The sequence below is a fragment of the Argopecten irradians genome, chromosome 2, assembly GCF_041381155.1.
Source record: "Argopecten irradians isolate NY chromosome 2, Ai_NY, whole genome shotgun sequence".
Classification (NCBI taxonomy): Eukaryota; Metazoa; Mollusca; class Bivalvia; order Pectinida; family Pectinidae; genus Argopecten; species Argopecten irradians.
The window spans coordinates 67,186,630-67,204,092 of record NC_091135.1 but is presented as its reverse complement, the minus strand read 5'-3'; the positions used below and the strand labels follow the sequence as shown (position 1 = coordinate 67,204,092).

Below are 17,463 nucleotides of genomic sequence, written 5' to 3'. Positions count from 1 at the left end.
ATCTCAGTATTTATTAACAGATATCCATAATTTTATGATACATGTAAATTTGTATTAACTTAAAACACTTGATCTACTATCGTTTGAATTGTTTCACTGATTATTTTTCCATGAAATGTTCTATGTTTCCTTGATCATTTTCCCACCTTTCTTTAGTTTGAAGTGTTTCATTGATCATTTTTCCACCTTTCTTTAGTTTGAAGTGTTTCATTGGGCAATTTCATAGCATTGAGATGAAAAAATCTAGGATAGATAATGAAAAATAATTCCACTGGCTGCAAGCTAATAATTGAACAAGTTGATTTTTTATGTTTAAATGAAGTGTTAAGAATCCGTTTTGATATGATTATGATTTTATTTGAAGGTGACGTTGTTGGGTATGAGCGAAAAGATTGGACAGATAGCTTTCGAACAGGAACAGCAATCATTCCTGAAACCCTACAGTGAGAAAACAGCTATGATCATTGACGAGGAAGTGCGAGACCTTGTATCCAAATGTTATGATCGGACAATGGCCCTACTGACCGAGAAGAAAGATCTGATTGACAAAGTGAGTACTCTCACCAAAGATCTTGACAAGATCAAACGCTTGTAAATTAGGTTTCAGTGGTCAAACAAAGATCAAACTAAACCAAATTTCAAGAGATAAGTGTACAGAAGATAAAATTGTATGAACAGTACTTGATTGAATTTAGAAATTGCCATGGATTTATTGAAAAATATATATAATTGTGTAATTGTATAGAACATTTATAATCATACCAGGCAAGTGACTGTGGGTAGTAATGTTGTTCTCTCATGATGGCTTTTGGGTGCTAATTCACACCCACAAGGGGTACAAGTCCAATTCCCTCCTAGACAGAGTAGCATTAACTTTGTAAGGGAGGGGTGTTAACACAGTAAAATACATTTAGCCATGTATCTATTTATGGTGCTGTCTTCTGTACACATGATATCAAAGTTTTGTTTGTAATTTAAGTTGTATGTGTTGTAAAGAGAGAGTAAAATTCACAAACCCTTGTTATCAGGTTGCAAAGTTACTACTAGAAAAGGAGAAAATAGACAAGGCAGACATGGAGTCCATTTTAGGGAAGAGACCTTTTGCAGAGAAGTCGACCTACGAGGAATTTGTGGAAGGGACAGGTTCAATGGAGGAGGACACTGTGCTACCAAAAGGACTTGAAAGTTGGAATAAGACACGCGAGTCTACAGACAAACCTTTACCAGACCCCGCAGTATCTTAAACTGGCCATGGTCATAAGGACCAAATGTGGAAAAGGAGATTGCCATAAATCATTGACTCCATTCAAACTCATCAACAACTGATAATTAACATACTAGTCGTGACCCATTGTTGTGATCTATTGTATTTTGTTTGAAAAGTTATGCTTTAGTTTAATGTTATTTTGGCACAGTCCAATTTCAGAGTAATGAATTCCGTGTAATCATAATATATACTGCATTAAATAACTGTATTGTACTATCGGTCATATTTTAGCTGTAAAGCCTGGAGCGAAAAGAGGTAAAAATATTAATTACAGCTAAGATATTTACATTGACAGTATATCAGCATCCTAATCAGGATGAGGTAAGTTTCAAACCGGAATCATTTGATTAAATTCAGGTGCAATCCTGATTACAAAGATATGTATTTAGAAATTCTTGGTATCTATTTCAGTCTTGTTTGGTTGCGTTGTATATCTAGCTATATATAATAATGGGACTTGACTTGTGTGCTTAACATTGTACAGCACAATGAGCAATAATTTGAATATCTGAGTGTGCAACATGTCACAATTAATATTCTGCTTTGTTTGTAATGGAAGAATCAGGGTGTGATTTTAGACAGCTAGGATTCACAAGTCTGCCATACTGTTTAAATGAGACAGTCTAGTTCTGTTGTATTAAGGTATCAGAACATCAGGTACATTAGTTGGCCTGTTCAGAAAGATGTCCATCAACATTGAATAAATTATCCTCAGTCTAGTGAAAATGTGCACGTTTATAGCATAAGCAAGCTAATAGATTCATTGGCATTAAAATCGATGTCCATCCTGTTCCTGACGACCCAAAGGTGTATACCAACTATAATTGTAATACTGCAGGTGGCATTTAACTTGAGGTATTTCTCATGTAGATTCAGTTTGTTTGTGTCATGTTGCAAAAATCAGAAACAGGTTGATTAGGATATAAGAATGTAAATTAATAATTAAATCGAAAAGATAATGTCACAGAGAATGGAGACATGAAATAATAAGTAACTAACAGCTGTGATATAGGAAATGTCCTTAACATAGAAACAACTGAAGTAAACCTGAATTGGTTAACTACCATGGAAGTGCAGATGCATCACTTTATCATGTTTGATGTGTTTGTTAATGGTTAAATAAAGATTAATTATTTAATTATGTAGTATATTGTTTGTATTTGTAAAAAGTGTACAATGGTTTACTGAATTGGCGCATTATTATATCTACCAAACCTACTACTCTGACTGGGTGGGGTGTGCTGTCAGGTGTCTCTGGCGGTAGGCTTCAGTGAGATTGTGACATTATTATATCTACCAAAACTACTACTCTGACTGAGTGGGGTGTGCTGTCCTGTGTCTCTGGCGGTAGGCTTCAGTGAGATGGTGATATATTATATCTACCAAAACTACTACTCTGACTGGGTGGGGTGTGCTGTGTGGTGTCTCTGGCAGTAGGCTTCAGTGAGATGGTGATATTATTATATCTACCAAAACTACTACTCTGACTGGGTGGGGTGTGCTGTCCGGTGTCTCTGGCGGTAGGCTTCAGTGAGATGGTGATATTATTATCTACCAAAACTACTACTCTGACTGGGTGGGGTGTGCTGTCCGGTGTCTCTGGCGGTAGGCTTCAGTGAGATGGTGATATTTTATCTACCAAAACTACTACTCTGACTGGGTAAGGTGTGCTGTCCGGTGTCTCTGGCGGTAGGCTTTAGTGAGATGGTGATATTATTATATCTACCAAAACTACTCTGACTGAGTGGGGTGTGCTGTCAGCTGTCTCTGGCGGTAGGTTACAGTGAGATGGTGATATTATTATATCTACCAAAACTACTCTGACTGAGTGGGGTGTGCTGTCCGGTGTCTCTGCAAATAGGCTTTAGTGAGATGGTGATATTATTATATCTACCAAAACTACTACTCTGACTGAGTGGGGTGTGCTGTCCGGTGTCTCTGGAAATAGGCTTTAGTGAGATGGTGATATTATTACATCTACCAAAACTACTACTCTGACTGAGCTGGGTGGGTGTTCCCTGGCTGTTCCATGGTGTGATATTATTATAACTCCAAAACTACTACTCTGGGTGGTGTGCTTTGGGTAGGCTTGCAGTGAGAAATGGTGACATTATTATATCTACCAAAACTACTACTCTGACTGGGTGGGGTGTGCTGTCCGGTGTCTCTGGCAGTAGGCTTCAGTGAGATGGTGACATTATTATATCTACCAAAACTACTACTCTGACTGGGTGGGGTGTGCTGTCCTGTGTCTCTGGCAGTAGGTTTCAGTGAGATGATGTTATTATATCTACCAAAACTACTACTATGACTGGGTGGGGTGTGCTGTATGGTGTCTCTGGCAGTAGGCTTCAGTGAGATTGTGACATTATTTATATCTACCAAAACTACTACTATGACTGGGTGGGGTGTGCTGTATGGTGTCTCTGGCAGTAGGCTTCAGTGAGATGGTGATATTATTACATCTACCAAAACTACTACTCTGACTGGGTGGGGTGTGCTGTCCGGTGTCTCTGGCAGTAGGCTTCAGTGAGATGGTGATGTTATTATATCTACCAAAACTACTACTCTGACTGGGTGGGGTGTGCTGTGTGGTGTCTCTGGCAGTAGGCTTCAGTGAGATGATGTTATTATATCTACCAAAACTACTACTCTGACTGGGTGGGGTGTGCTGTGTGGTGTCTCTGGCAGTAGGCTTCAGTGAGATGATGTTATTAGATCTACCAAAACTACTACTCTGACTGGGTGGGGTGTGCTGTGTGGTGTCTCTGGCAGTAGGCTTCAGTGAGATGGTGACATTATTATCTACCAAAACTACTACTCTGACTGGGTGGGGTGTGCTGTGTGGTGTCTCTGGCAGTAGGCTTCAGTGAGATGATGTTATTAGATCTACCAAAACTACTACTCTGACTGGGTGGGGTGTGCTGTGTGGTGTCTCTGGCAGTAGGCTTCAGTGAGATGGTGACATTATTATATCTACACCAAAACTACTACTCTGACTGGGTGGGGTGTGCTGTGTGGTGTCTCTGGCAGTAGGCTTCAGTGAGATGATGTTATTATATCTACCAAAACTACTACTCTGACTGGGTGGGGTGTGCTGTGTGGTGTCTCTGGCAGTAGGCTTCAGTGAGATGGTGACATTATTATATCTACCAAAACTACTACTCTGACTGGGTGGGGTGTGCTGTCCGGTGTCTCTGGCCGTAGGCTTCAGTGAGATGGTGATATTATTATATCTACCAAAACTACTACCCTCACTGGGTGGGGTGTGCTGTCCGGTGTCTCTGGCGGTAGGCTTCAGTGAGATGGTGATATTTTATCTACCAAAACTACTACTCTGACTGGGTAAGGTGTGCTGTCCGGTGTCTCTGGCGGTAGGCTTTAGTGAGATGGTGATATTATTATATCTACCAAAACTACTCTGACTGAGTGGGTTGTGCTGTCAGGTGTCTCTGGCGGTAGGCTTCAGTGAGATGGTGATATTATTATATCTACCAAAACTACTACTCTGACTGGGTGGGGTGTGCTGTCCAGGTGTCTCTGGCGGTAGGCTTTAGTGAGATGGTGATATATTATATCTACCAAAACTACTACTCTGACTGGGTGGGGTGTGCTGTCGGTGTCTCTGGCGGTAGGCTTCAGTGAGATGGTGATATTATTATATCTACCAAAACTACTACTCTGACTGGGTGGGGTGTGCTGTCCGGTGTCTCTGGCGGTAGGCTTCAGTGAGATGGTGACATTATTATATCTACCAAAACTACTACTCTGACTGGGTGGGGTGTGCTGTGTGGTGTCTCTGGCAGTAGGCTTCAGTGAGATGGTGACATTATTATATCTACCAAAACTACTACTCTGACTGGGTGGGGTGTGCTGTCCGGTGTCTCTGGCGGTAGGCTTCAGTGAGATGGTGATATTATTATATCTACCAAAACTACTACTCTGACTGGGTGGGGTGTGCTGTCCGGTGTCTCTGGCGGTAGGCTTCAGTGAGATGGTGATATTATTATATCTACCAAAACTACTACTCTGACTGGGTGGGGTGTGCTGTGTGGTGTCTCTGGCAGTAGGCTTCAGTGAGATGGTGACATTATTATATCTACCAAAACTACTACTCTGACTGGGTGGGGTGTGCTGTGTGGTGTCTCTGGCAGTAGGCTTCAGTGAGATGGTGATATTATTATATCTACCAAAACTACTACTACTGACTGGGTGGGGTGTGCTGTGTGGTGTCTCTGGCAGTAGGCTTCAGTGAGATGGTGATATTATTAATCTACCAAAACTACTACTCTGACTGGGTGTGGGGTGTGGCTGTGTGGTGTCTCTGGCAGTAGGCTTCAGTGTGATGGTGTGATGTTATTAGATCTACCAAAACTACTACTCTGACTGGGTGGGGTGTGCTGTGTGGTGTCTCTGGCAGTAGGCTTCAGTGAGATGATGTTATTAGATCTACCAAAACTACTACTCTGACTGGGTGGGGTGTGCTGTGTGGTGTCTCTGGCAGTAGGCTTCAGTGAGATGATGTTATTAGATCTACCAAAACTACTACTCTGACTGGGTGGGGTGTGCTGTGTGGTGTCTCTGGCAGTAGGCTTCAGTGAGATGATGTTATTAGATCTACCAAAACTACTACTCTGACTGGGTGGGGTGTGCTGTGTGGTGTCTCTGGCAGTAGGCTTCAGTGAGATGATGTTATTAGATCTACCAAAACTACTACTCTGACTGGGTAAGGTGTGCTGTCCGGTGTCTCTGGCGGTAGGCTTTAGTGAGATGATGTTATTAGATCTACCAAAACTACTACTCTGACTGGGTGGGGTGTGCTGTGTGGTGTCTCTGGCAGTAGGCTTCAGTGAGATGGTGATATTATTATATCTACCAAAACTACTACTCTGACTGGGTGGGGTGTGCTGTGTGGTGTCTCTGGCAGTAGGCTTCAGTGAGATGGTGATGTTATTAGATCTACCAAAACTACTACTCTGACTGGGTGGGGTGTGCTGTGTGGTGTCTCTGGCAGTAGGCTTCAGTGAGATGATGTTATTAGATCTACCAAAACTACTACTCTGACTGGGTGGGGTGTGCTGTGTGGTGTCTCTGGCAGTAGGCTTCAGTGAGATGATGTTATTAGATCTACCAAAACTACTACTCTGACTGGGTGGGGTGTGCTGTGTGGTGTCTCTGGCAGTAGGCTTCAGTGAGATGGTGACATTATTATATCTACCAAAACTACTACTCTGACTGGGTGGGGTGTGCTGTCAGGTGTCTCTGGCAGTAGGCTTCAGTGAGATGGTGACATTATTATATCTACCAAAACTACTACTCTGACTGGGTGGGGTGTGCTGTCAGGTGTCTCTGGCGGTAGGCTTCAGTGAGATGGTGATATTATTATATCTACCAAAACTACTACTCTGACTGGGTGGGGTGTGCTGTCCGGTGTCTCTGGCGGTAGGCTTCAGTGAGATGGTGATATTATTATATCTACCAAAACTACTACTCTGACTGGGTGGGGTGTGCTGTCAGGTGTCTCTGGCGGTAGGCTTCAGTGAGATGGTGACATTATTATATCTACCAAAACTACTACTCTGACTGAGTGGGGTGTGCTGTCCGGTGTCTCTGGCGGTAGGCTTCAGTGAGATGGTGATATTATTACATCTACCAAAACTACTACTATGACTGGGTGGGGTGTGCTGTCAGGTGTCTCTGGCGGTAGGCTTCAGTGAGATGGTGATATTATTATATCTACCAAAACTACTACTCTGACTGGGTGGGGTGTGCTGTCCGGTGTCTCTGGCGGTAGGCTTCAGTGAGATGGTGATCTTATTATATCTACCAAAACTACTACTCTGACTGGGTGGGGTGTGCTGTGTGGTGTCTCTGGCAGTAGGCTTCAGTGAGATGATGTTATTAGATCTACCAAAACTACTACTCTGACTGGGTGGGGTGTGCTGTGTGGTGTCTCTGGCAGTAGGCTTCAGTGAGATGGTGACATTATTATATCTACCAAAACTACTACTCTGACTGGGTGGGGTGTGCTGTGTGGTGTCTCTGGCGGTAGGCTTCAGTGAGATGATGATGTATTATATCTACCAAAACTACTACTCTGACTGGGTGGGGTGTGCTGTGTGGTGTCTCTGGCAGTAGGCTTCAGTGAGATGGTGATTTATTATATCTACCAAAACTACTACTCTGACTGGGTGGGGTGTGCTGTTGGTGTCTCTGGCGGTAGGCTTCAGTGAGATGGTGATGATGTTATATATCTACCAAAACTACTACTCTGACTGGGTGGGGTGTGCTGTGTGGTGTCTCTGGCAGTAGGCTTCAGTGAGATGATGATTATTAGATCTACCAAAACTACTACTCTGACTGGGTGGGGTGTGCTGTGTGGTGTCTCTGGCAGTAGGCTTCAGTGAGATGATGATGTTATTATATCTACCAAAACTACTACTCTGACTGGGTGGGGTGTGCTGTATGGTGTCTCTGGCGGTAGGCTTCAGTGAGATGGTGACATTATTATATCTACCAAAACTACTACTCTGACTGGGTGGGGTGTGCTGTGTGGTGTCTCTGGCGTAGGCTTCAGTGAGATGATGATGTTATTATATCTACCAAAACTACTACTCTGACTGGGTGGGGTGTGCTGTATGGTGTCTCTGGCGGTAGGCTTCAGTGAGATGGTGATATTATTATATCTACCAAAACTACTACTCTGACTGGGTGGGTTGCTGTGGTGTCTCGGCTAGTTAGTGAGATGGTGTATTTATCTACCAAAACTCTTGACGTGGGTGTGCTGTCAGTCTCTGGCTGGTATGGATTGATATTATTACCAAAACTACTACTCTGACTGGGTGGGGTGTGCTGTCAGGTGTCTCTGGCGGTAGGCTTCAGTGAGATGGTGATGATGTATTTATCTACCAAAACTACTACTCTGAATGGGTGGGGTGTGCTGTCCGGTGTCTCTGGCGGTAGGCTTCAGTGAGATGATGATGTTATAATATCTACCAAAACTACTACTCTGACTGGGTGGGGTGTGCTGTCCGGTGTCTCTGGCGGTAGGCTTCAGTGAGATGATGATGTTATAATATCTACCAAAACTACTACTCTGACTGGGTGGGGTGTGCTGTCAGGTGTCTCTGGCGGTAGGCTTCAGTGAGATTGTGACATTATTATATCTACCAAAACTACTACTCTGACTGGGTGGGGTGTGCTGTATGGTGTCTCTGGCGGTAGGCTTCAGTGAGATGATGATTTATTATCTACCAAAACTACTACTCTGACTGGGTGGGGTGTGCTGTGTGGTGTCTCTGGCAGTAGGCTTAAGTGAGATGATGTTATTAGATCTACCAAAACTACTACTCTGACTGGGTGGGGTGTGCTGTGTGGTGTCTCTGGCAGTAGGCTTCAGTGAGATGGTGACATTATTATATCTACCAAAACTACTACTCTGACTGGGTGGGGTGTGCTGTCCGGTGTCTCTGGCCGTAGGCTTCAGTGAGATGGTGATATTATTATATCTACCAAAACTACTACTCTGACTGGGTGGGGTGTGCTGTCCGGTGTCTCTGGCGGTAGGCTTCAGTGAGATGGTGATGTTATTATATCTACCAAAACTACTACTCTGACTGGGTGGGGTGTGCTGTCGGTGTCTCTGGCGGTAGGCTTCAGTGAGATGGTGATATTATTAATATCTACCAAAACTACTACTCTGACTGGGTGGGGTGTGCTGTATGGTGTCTCTGGCGGTAGGCTTCAGTGAGATGATGATGATATTATTATATCTACCAAAACTACTACTCTGACTGGGTGGGGTGTGCTGTATGGTGTCTCTGGCGGTAGGCTTCAGTGAGATGATGTGATTATTATATCTACCAAAACTACTACTCTGACTGGGTGGGGTGTGCTGTATGGTGTCTCTGGCAGTAGGCTTCAGTGAGATGATGATGTTATTATATCTACCAAAACTACTACTCTGACTGGGTGGGGTGTGCTGTATGGTGTCTCTGGCAGTAGGCTTCAGTGAGATGGTGACATTATTATATCTACCAAAACTACTACTCTGACTGGGTGGGGTGTGCTGTGTGGTGTCTCTGGCGGTAGGCTTCAGTGAGATGATGATGTATTATATCTACCAAAACTACTACTCTGACTGGGTGGGGTGTGCTGTATGGTGTCTCTGGCGGTAGGCTTCAGTGAGATGGTGATATTATTATATCTACCAAAACTACTACTCTGACTGGGTGGGGTGTGCTGTGTGGTGTCTCTGGCAGTAGGCTTCAGTGAGATGATGATTTATTAGATCTACCAAAACTACTACTCTGACTGGGTGGGGTGTGCTGTGTGGTGTCTCTGGCAGTAGGCTTCAGTGAGATGATGTTATTAGATCTACCAAAACTACTACTCTGACTGGGTGGGGTGTGCTGTGTGGTGTCTCTGGCAGTAGGCTTCAGTGAGATGATGATGTTATTATATCTACTACCAAAACTACTACTCTGACTGGGTGGGGTGTGCTGTATGGTGTCTCTGGCGGTAGGCTTCAGTGAGATGATGATGTATTATATCTACCAAAACTACTACTACTCTGACTGGGTGGGGTGTGCTGTATGGTGTCTCTGGCGGTAGGCTTCAGTGAGATGGTGATATTATTATATCTACCAAAACTACTACTCTGACTGGGTGGGGTGTGCTGTCCGGTGTCTCTGGCGGTAGGCTTCAGTGAGATGATGATGTTATAATATCTACCAAAACTACTACTCTGACTGGGGGGGGTGTGCTGTATGGTGTCTCTGGCGGTAGGCTTCAGTGAGATGATGATGTATTATATCTACCAAAACTACTACTCTGACTGGGTGGGGTGTGCTGTATGGTGTCTCTGGCGGTAGGCTTCAGTGAGATGATGATGTATTATATCTACCAAAACTACTACTCTGACTGGGTGGGGTGTGCTGTATGGTGTCTCTGGCGGTAGGCTTCAGTGAGATGATGATGTATTATATCTACCAAAACTACTACTCTGACTGGGTGGGGTGTGCTGTATGGTGTCTCTGGCGGTAGGCTTCAGTGAGATGATGATGTATTATATCTACCAAAACTACTACTGACTGGTGGGGTGTGCTGTATGGTGTCTCTGGCGGTAGGCTTCAGTGAGATGGATTATTATATCTACAAACTACTACTCTGACTGGGTGTGTGCTGTATGGTGTCTCTGGCGGTAGGCTTCAGTGAGATGATGATGTATTATATCTACCAAAACTACTACTCTGACTGGGTGGGGTGTGCTGTATGGTGTCTCTGGCGGTAGGCTTCAGTGAGATGATGATGTATTATATCTACCAAAACTACTACTCTGACTGGGTGGGGTGTGCTGTGTGGTGTCTCTGGCAGTAGGCTTCAGTGAGATGATGATGTATTATATCTACCAAAAACTACTACTCTGACTGGGTGGGGTGTGCTGTATGGTGTCTCTGGCGGTAGGCTTCAGTGAGATGATGATGTATTATATCTACCAAAACTACTACTCTGACTGGGTGGGGTGTGCTGTATGGTGTCTCTGGCGGTAGGCTTCAGTGAGATGATGATGTTATTATATCTACCAAAACTACTACTCTGACTGGGTTGTGTGTGCTATCCGGTGTCTCTGACGGTAGGCTTCAGTGAGATGATTATGTTATAATATCTACCAAAACTACTACTCTGACTGGGTGGGGTGTGCTGTATGGTGTCTCTGGCGGTAGGCTTCAGTGAGATGATGATGTATTATATCTACCAAAACTACTACTCTGACTGGGTGGGGTGTGCTGTATGGTGTCTCTGGCGGTAGGCTTCAGTGAGATGATGATGTTATTATATCTACCAAAACTACTACTCTGACTGGGTGGGGTGTGCTGTATGGTGTCTCTGGCGGTAGGCTTCAGTGAGATGATGATGTATTATATCTACCAAAACTACTACTCTGACTGGGTGGGGTGTGCTGTATGGTGTCTCTGGCGGTAGGCTTCAGTGAGATGATTATGTATTATATCTACCAAAACTACTACTCTGACTGGGTGGGGTGTGCTGTATGGTGTCTCTGGCGGTAGGCTTCAGTGAGATGATGATGTATTATATCTACCAAAACTACTACTCTGACTGGGTGGGGTGTGCTGTATGGTGTCTCTGGCGGTAGGCTTCAGTGAGATGGTGACATTATTATATCTACCAAAACTACTACTCTGACTGGGTGGGGTGTGCTGTCAGGTGTCTCTGGCGGTTAGTGCTTCAGTGAGATGGTGTTACTGATTATTATATCTACCAAAACTACTACTCTGACTGTGTACCCATCGGTTTTAAACGACTTCGATAAATTAAACAACCAAGCAACGTTCTTAAAGTTACCTTTAGAAATATAGATTTCTTAGTTTTGACAAAACGTTCTTAAACCTGAAATTAGAAAGTTTTCAAAATTACAACATCTTATTTGAAATATTAGCAATGTTTATCAACGGTAAAATATCGCCAAACACAACAAGAAACTGTATCTGTCGGCATTGGCTGTTTATAACTGAAATTGAATTATAAGGATTAATTTGAATATATTTTTTTATGTTATGGAGATATAACACAAAAATCTGAGTGTATTCTCATCAAAATTCAATTTTGCTTGTTACGAGAATTTTCATTGGCTTGAAAATTTATTTTATTAGCCCATAAAGGAAAAAATGGCGTCGCCGTTTGTAACGCCGCTTCTGATTGGCTAAGATGACGGCGTAGTGATTTCATAGACAAAAGAGTCCCAAAATAAATTTTGAATATTGAATTATAAGGATTAATTTGAATAGATTTTCTATGTTATGGAGAAATGACACAAAAATCTGAGTGTACTCTCATCATAAACCGCCTTCGGCCTCGTGCAATATAACATTTGTTGATTACAACCATCTCGGGTTAATGTTATGAACTAGAGCACAGTAACCCATGAAATATTTGTATAATAGGGAATTTCCATTAGACGGATAGACTATAACTCGGTATTTATAGGGAATGTCCATTAGACGGATATATATTATAACTAGTGCTATATAATAAGGAATGTCCATTAGACGGATAGAGACTATAACTAAAGATATATAGGGAATGTCCATTAGACGGATATATATTATAACTAGGGATGTATAAGGAATGGCCATTTGACGGATATATATTATAACTAGGGCTGTGTAAAGAATGTCCATTAGACGGATATATATTATAACTAGATTTGATCGCGATCAAAACACGGGATTTCCACCTATGTAATGATATAAGTAATGTTAGCGAACAGACGATTACTTTAATACTCTTTTCCTTCGCTTCAAATCGAATTCTTGAACGAACAGACGATCTCATTCAATATTCATTAGAAAGCGTCTCTTACGAAAGAAGTCTGGTCCAACCGAAAAACAAATTGAGGGGAATGCCCTTTTGGACAGAAGATTTCATAGAGAGGTGAATATTCAGGGTACATCAGTTAATGGTTAATGTGTGGGTCGGGCAATACATGTAGGTGTAAAATTTGTAAAGAATATTGATGTGAATTTGTTTGGTTTTGTGGTTTCAAAACTACCGGGTATTTTCCCCAACGTAGCACAGGTTTTGCTTAAACATCGATTGTCACAGGTGACAGCTCTGCCAGACACATAGCAGGTTTTGAACCTGTCAGTTATTGGGTTTGTGCATTACCTTTCTTTGATTAAATGTACGTCCTATTAATAGCTAGATTCACGTAAGGACGGTCTCCCATACATGCGGTGTAGCTACACATGTACATGTACGTGTATTAACGCAAACATGACGATTGTGTACATTGTTCATGTAGAACTTAAAAAATCTCGAAATTAAAGTATTAAAGTTTGGTATAAGTAACAATCAGCCAAATGAAAAAAAAACGGCCCGCCGTGTGTATAAGATTGACTAAGATTGAGCCCAGGACAGAATTTTAACCTGGCCGCTGATTGGCTGGCTAATCTTAGAATTTCAAAAGTAAAAATGTTTTCTGACAGGTAATTTTTCCTTGATAACCATGATATGAATTTTGAAATTCAGATTGAGATTTAGGTTCAAAATATCAATTTTGATAATTAATAGGTAAAAACATTAGAATTTCAGGGTTTTTTTTAAGTGCAAAATTCTCCTTTTCTTATGAAGATCATGGACCAATGGGGAATAACTCGTGGGAATAACGTATTAGATACGGAATACCTCACTTTGGCCACAGGCCACAACATGTAATCTCAACTACATAATCGCTGAAAGGACAATTGATGTTCTATACCTCCGCCATTTTGAATCATATGACATTGAAATTGGTCAATATATGTGTCTGAGAGCGTGCCCTTTCACATTCGATTCAAGACCTTTCTCTTGGAAATTTCTCAAATAACGGTAAAATTTACGTTAAAAAGTGAACGAAACGCCATATTCAGAGGGCTACATGTATATTTCGGCCATTTTCTAATTCGTGATTTTGAGATTAAAACCCTGTACAGGCAATATGCCAATGTCTACATTCACATAAAATCAACTCCCTAAATTAAATTATGAAGGCGCTACGAGCACACAAATTACGTTGAAAAATAAGGAAATGGAACAAATTGCCATATTTGGAGAGCTATATTTCCGCCATTTTTCTATATAACCCCTTTAAAATCCATAACTTTTGAAGACAAAAGTTCATAAAACAGAGGTATGAAAAAATCAACACAGTACATACAGGTATTAAGGCGCTGAAACGTCTCGCGCATGGACAAATATCAACTAAAATTTCGATTTTTGATGTCCTATATCTCCGCCATTTTGAATCATATGACCTTGAAATTGGTCATTTTATCTGTCTTAGAGCATGCTCTTTCATATCAAATTCAAAATAATTTTCTTTGAAATTCCATAAATAACGGTAAAATTTACATTAAAAAATGAACGAAACGCCATATTCGGAGGGCTATATTTCCGCCATTTTCATATTTATGTCTTTGAAATTAAAAACTTGTACGGACAATAGGCCAAAGTCTACATTTACAAAAAATAACAAGAGGCCCATGGGCCTTAACGGTCACCTGAGTTAGAATACATAATGAAACAAATAATGAAACAAATTAAAGACATATAAACACTATATGCTGGGCCTTGAAGTTGGTCAGTGATTTATAAATTTGACCTTTTTAGACTATGAAGAGTATTTGCTTCCATCAAACCTGTGAACTTAGAGGTATTTTTTGAAATTTTAATCAATTTGACCCTGTTTGGTCCTGCCCCTCTGGTCCCCCAGGGGGTCATCAAGGACGGATATGGATGTTAAAATGCTATATCTTAGGCTAATAATTCTAATCAAGTTTGACTAATTTCCTACGAAAATTGGGCAAATAATGTTCACAAAAAGGTTTTTACTATATAAACTAAAGTAAACTTGACCCCTCCCCAGGGGGTAACGTGAGACCCCAAGATCATATAATTCACAGTTTTTATAAAACACCTGAAGACCTTTCCATCTATAATTATTTGATTCTACTATATCCAGAATTTTAGAAGATTTTTGAAGTTTTAGCCTATTTGACCCTTTTTAGCCCCCCCCCCCCCCTGCCCCCCCCCCCCAACCCCATGCCCCCAGGGGGTCGGCCAGGACCAATGTGGATATGATATTAAAATGCTATCTCAGGCTAATAATTCTAACCAAGTTTGACTCATTTCCTATGAAAATTGAGCAAAAAATGCTCATTAATGTGTTTTTCCTATATAAACTATAGTAAACTTTACCCCCTCCCCAAGAGGAAACAGGAGACCCCAGGGTCATATAATTTACAATTTTTATAAACAAACTTTAAGACCTTTTCATATCTATAAAGTGTATTTGACCATTTCCAGAATTTTAAAAGAATATTTTTGAAGTTTTAGCCTATTTGACCTTTTTTTGGCCCCGCCCCTCTGTTCCCAGGGGGTCGGCCAGAACCAATGTGGAAATGATATTAAAATGCTATATCAGGCTAATAATTCTAACCAAGTTTGACTCGTTTCCAATGAAAATTGAGCAAAAAATGCTCATAAATGTGTTTTCCCTATATAAACTATAGTAAACTTGACCCCCTCCCCAGGGGGAAACGTGAGACCCCAGGGTCATATAATTCACAATTTTTGTAAGGACCTTAAGACCTTTCTATTTATGAAAAGTATTTGATTCTACCATATCCAGAATTTCAGAAGAAGATTTTTGAAGTTTTAGCCTATTTGACCCCTTTTGACCCCGCCCCTAAGGCCCCTGGGGGTCAGTTATAGAAAATTTGTTAATAGGATTAAATGGCCATCTCATACTGATAATTCTGACAACATTTGACTCATTTCCTATTACAAATGACCAAATAATGCGCAAAAATGTGTTTTCTCAATATAAAGTATAGTAAACTTAACCCCCTCCCCAGGGGGAAACTAGAGACCCCAGGGTCATATAATTCACAATTTTTGTAAAGGACCTTAAGACCTTTCTATCTATGAAGAGTATTTGATTCTACCACATCTGTGAGTAGAGAAGAAGATTTTTGAAATTTTACTCAATTTTACCCCTTTTGGCCCCTCCCACAACCCCCTGGGGGGTGGGGACCATATAATTCACAATTTTGATTGGCCTTATGCCTTAGAAGGTTTGTGCAAAATTTCATTGAAATTGCTTCAGCAGTTTTGGAGAAGAAGTCGAAAATGTAAATTGTTTACGGACATACGACGGACGACGCACGACGGACGACGCACGACGCACGACGACGGACAAAAGGCGATTAGAATAGGTCACTTGAGACTTCGTCTCAGGTGACCTAAAAATCCTACCTGAAATGATAAAGGTGCTACGAGCTCACAAATAACGGAAAAAATATCAGGAAATGAAACAAATTACCATATTTGGAGAGCTTTATTTCCGCCATTTTTCTATATCACCCCTTGGAATTCATAACTTTTGAAAACAAAAGTTCTTACAACACAGGTACGAAAAATGAAGAATGTACATACAGATTTAAAGGCGCTGAAACGTCTCGCGCAGGGACAAATATAAACTAAAATTTCAATTTTTGATGTCCTATATCTCCGCCATTTTGAATCATATGACCTTGAAATTGGTCATTTTATGTGTCTTAGAGCATGCTTTTTCACATCCAATTCAAAACAATTTTCTTTGAAATTTCATAAATAACGGTAAAATTTACGTTAAAAAATGAACGAAACGCCATATTCGGAGGGCTATATTTCAGCCATTGTCAGTGTTTTGTCTTTGAAATTATAACCCGATACAGATAATATGTTAAAGTCTACATTTACAAAAAAAAACGCCCTACATTAAATGAGAAAGGCGCTACGAGCTCACAAATTACGTTGAAAAATAAGGAAATGGAACAAATTGCCATATTTGGAGAGCTATATTTCCGCCATTTTTCTATATGACCCCTTTAAAACCCATAATTTTTGAAGACAAAAGTTCATACAACAGCGGTATGAAAAATCAACACTGTACATACAGGAATTAAGGCGCTGAAACGTCTCGCGCAGGGACCAATTTAAACTAAAATTTCGATTTTTGATGTCCTATATCTCCGCCATTTTGAACCATATGACCTTGAAATTGGTCATTTTATGTTCCTGAGAGCATGATCTGTCATATGCGCCCTTCAAAACTTTTCTGTGACAAATTTCGTTTTTGACCTTTGTTTGACCCCGTAGCGAACTCTTGACCTTGACATAATCTCTGATAACATAGCATGGGAAAAGCACTCGCAATGTCAGGATCTGTCTGAATAACTAAACATGAACGATGTACAGCGTACAGTTATGAAGTTATGAGCGTTTAAAGACCTTGAACCTTATCGTACAAAATCGAACGTACGTTTCAAGCACTCATGTACGTACATAACGTGTCCACATTTGAGCGTCGTATCTTGTTCCGTTAGTGAGAAAAAGTGTTAAGATGGTTTGTGGAAATAATAAGAATAATTAACTTACTTTATATATAATAATAATAATAATAATGCTGTTAGAGATATCTTCATAATTCCAATTGTTCTGAAATCAGACCAATTTTTTAAGTGTTCCAGCAAAATTAATGAATTGTAACTTACTTACTTTTGGAGAAAATCGTCTTTTTGTGTCCCTATTTCCCTGATGCAAATATTCACTTGGAAGGTCTTTATCACTACAGTGTTTATTCCCGTTGAAAA

General features: G+C 41.1%; 2 protein-coding genes across 2 annotated transcripts in view; one reads left to right on the top strand and one right to left on the bottom strand.

Moving 5' to 3' along the window:
- LOC138316291 (mitochondrial inner membrane m-AAA protease component AFG3L2-like) overlaps window positions 1-2,405 on the top strand; it is a 42,307-nt gene extending 39,902 nt beyond the window's left edge. Inside the window, 2 exon segments of the mRNA XM_069257924.1 lie at window positions 365-550; window positions 1,029-2,405. Of these exon segments, the coding sequence (XP_069114025.1) occupies window positions 365-550; window positions 1,029-1,244 (402 nt within the window). The 3' untranslated portion in view covers window positions 1,245-2,405.
- Window positions 2,406-3,635: 1,230 nt separating this feature from the next.
- Window positions 3,636-13,556, bottom strand: LOC138316802 (mucin-6-like). Its single transcript, XM_069258458.1, has 5 exons — window positions 13,548-13,556; window positions 5,637-6,453; window positions 4,862-5,502; window positions 4,262-4,562; window positions 3,636-4,120 (listed from the first exon to the last, which is right to left on the bottom strand). The coding sequence occupies exons 1-5, from the start codon at window positions 13,554-13,556 to the stop codon at window positions 3,636-3,638; spliced, it is 2,253 nt and encodes a 750-aa protein (XP_069114559.1).
- Window positions 13,557-17,463: the final 3,907 nt, after the last annotated feature.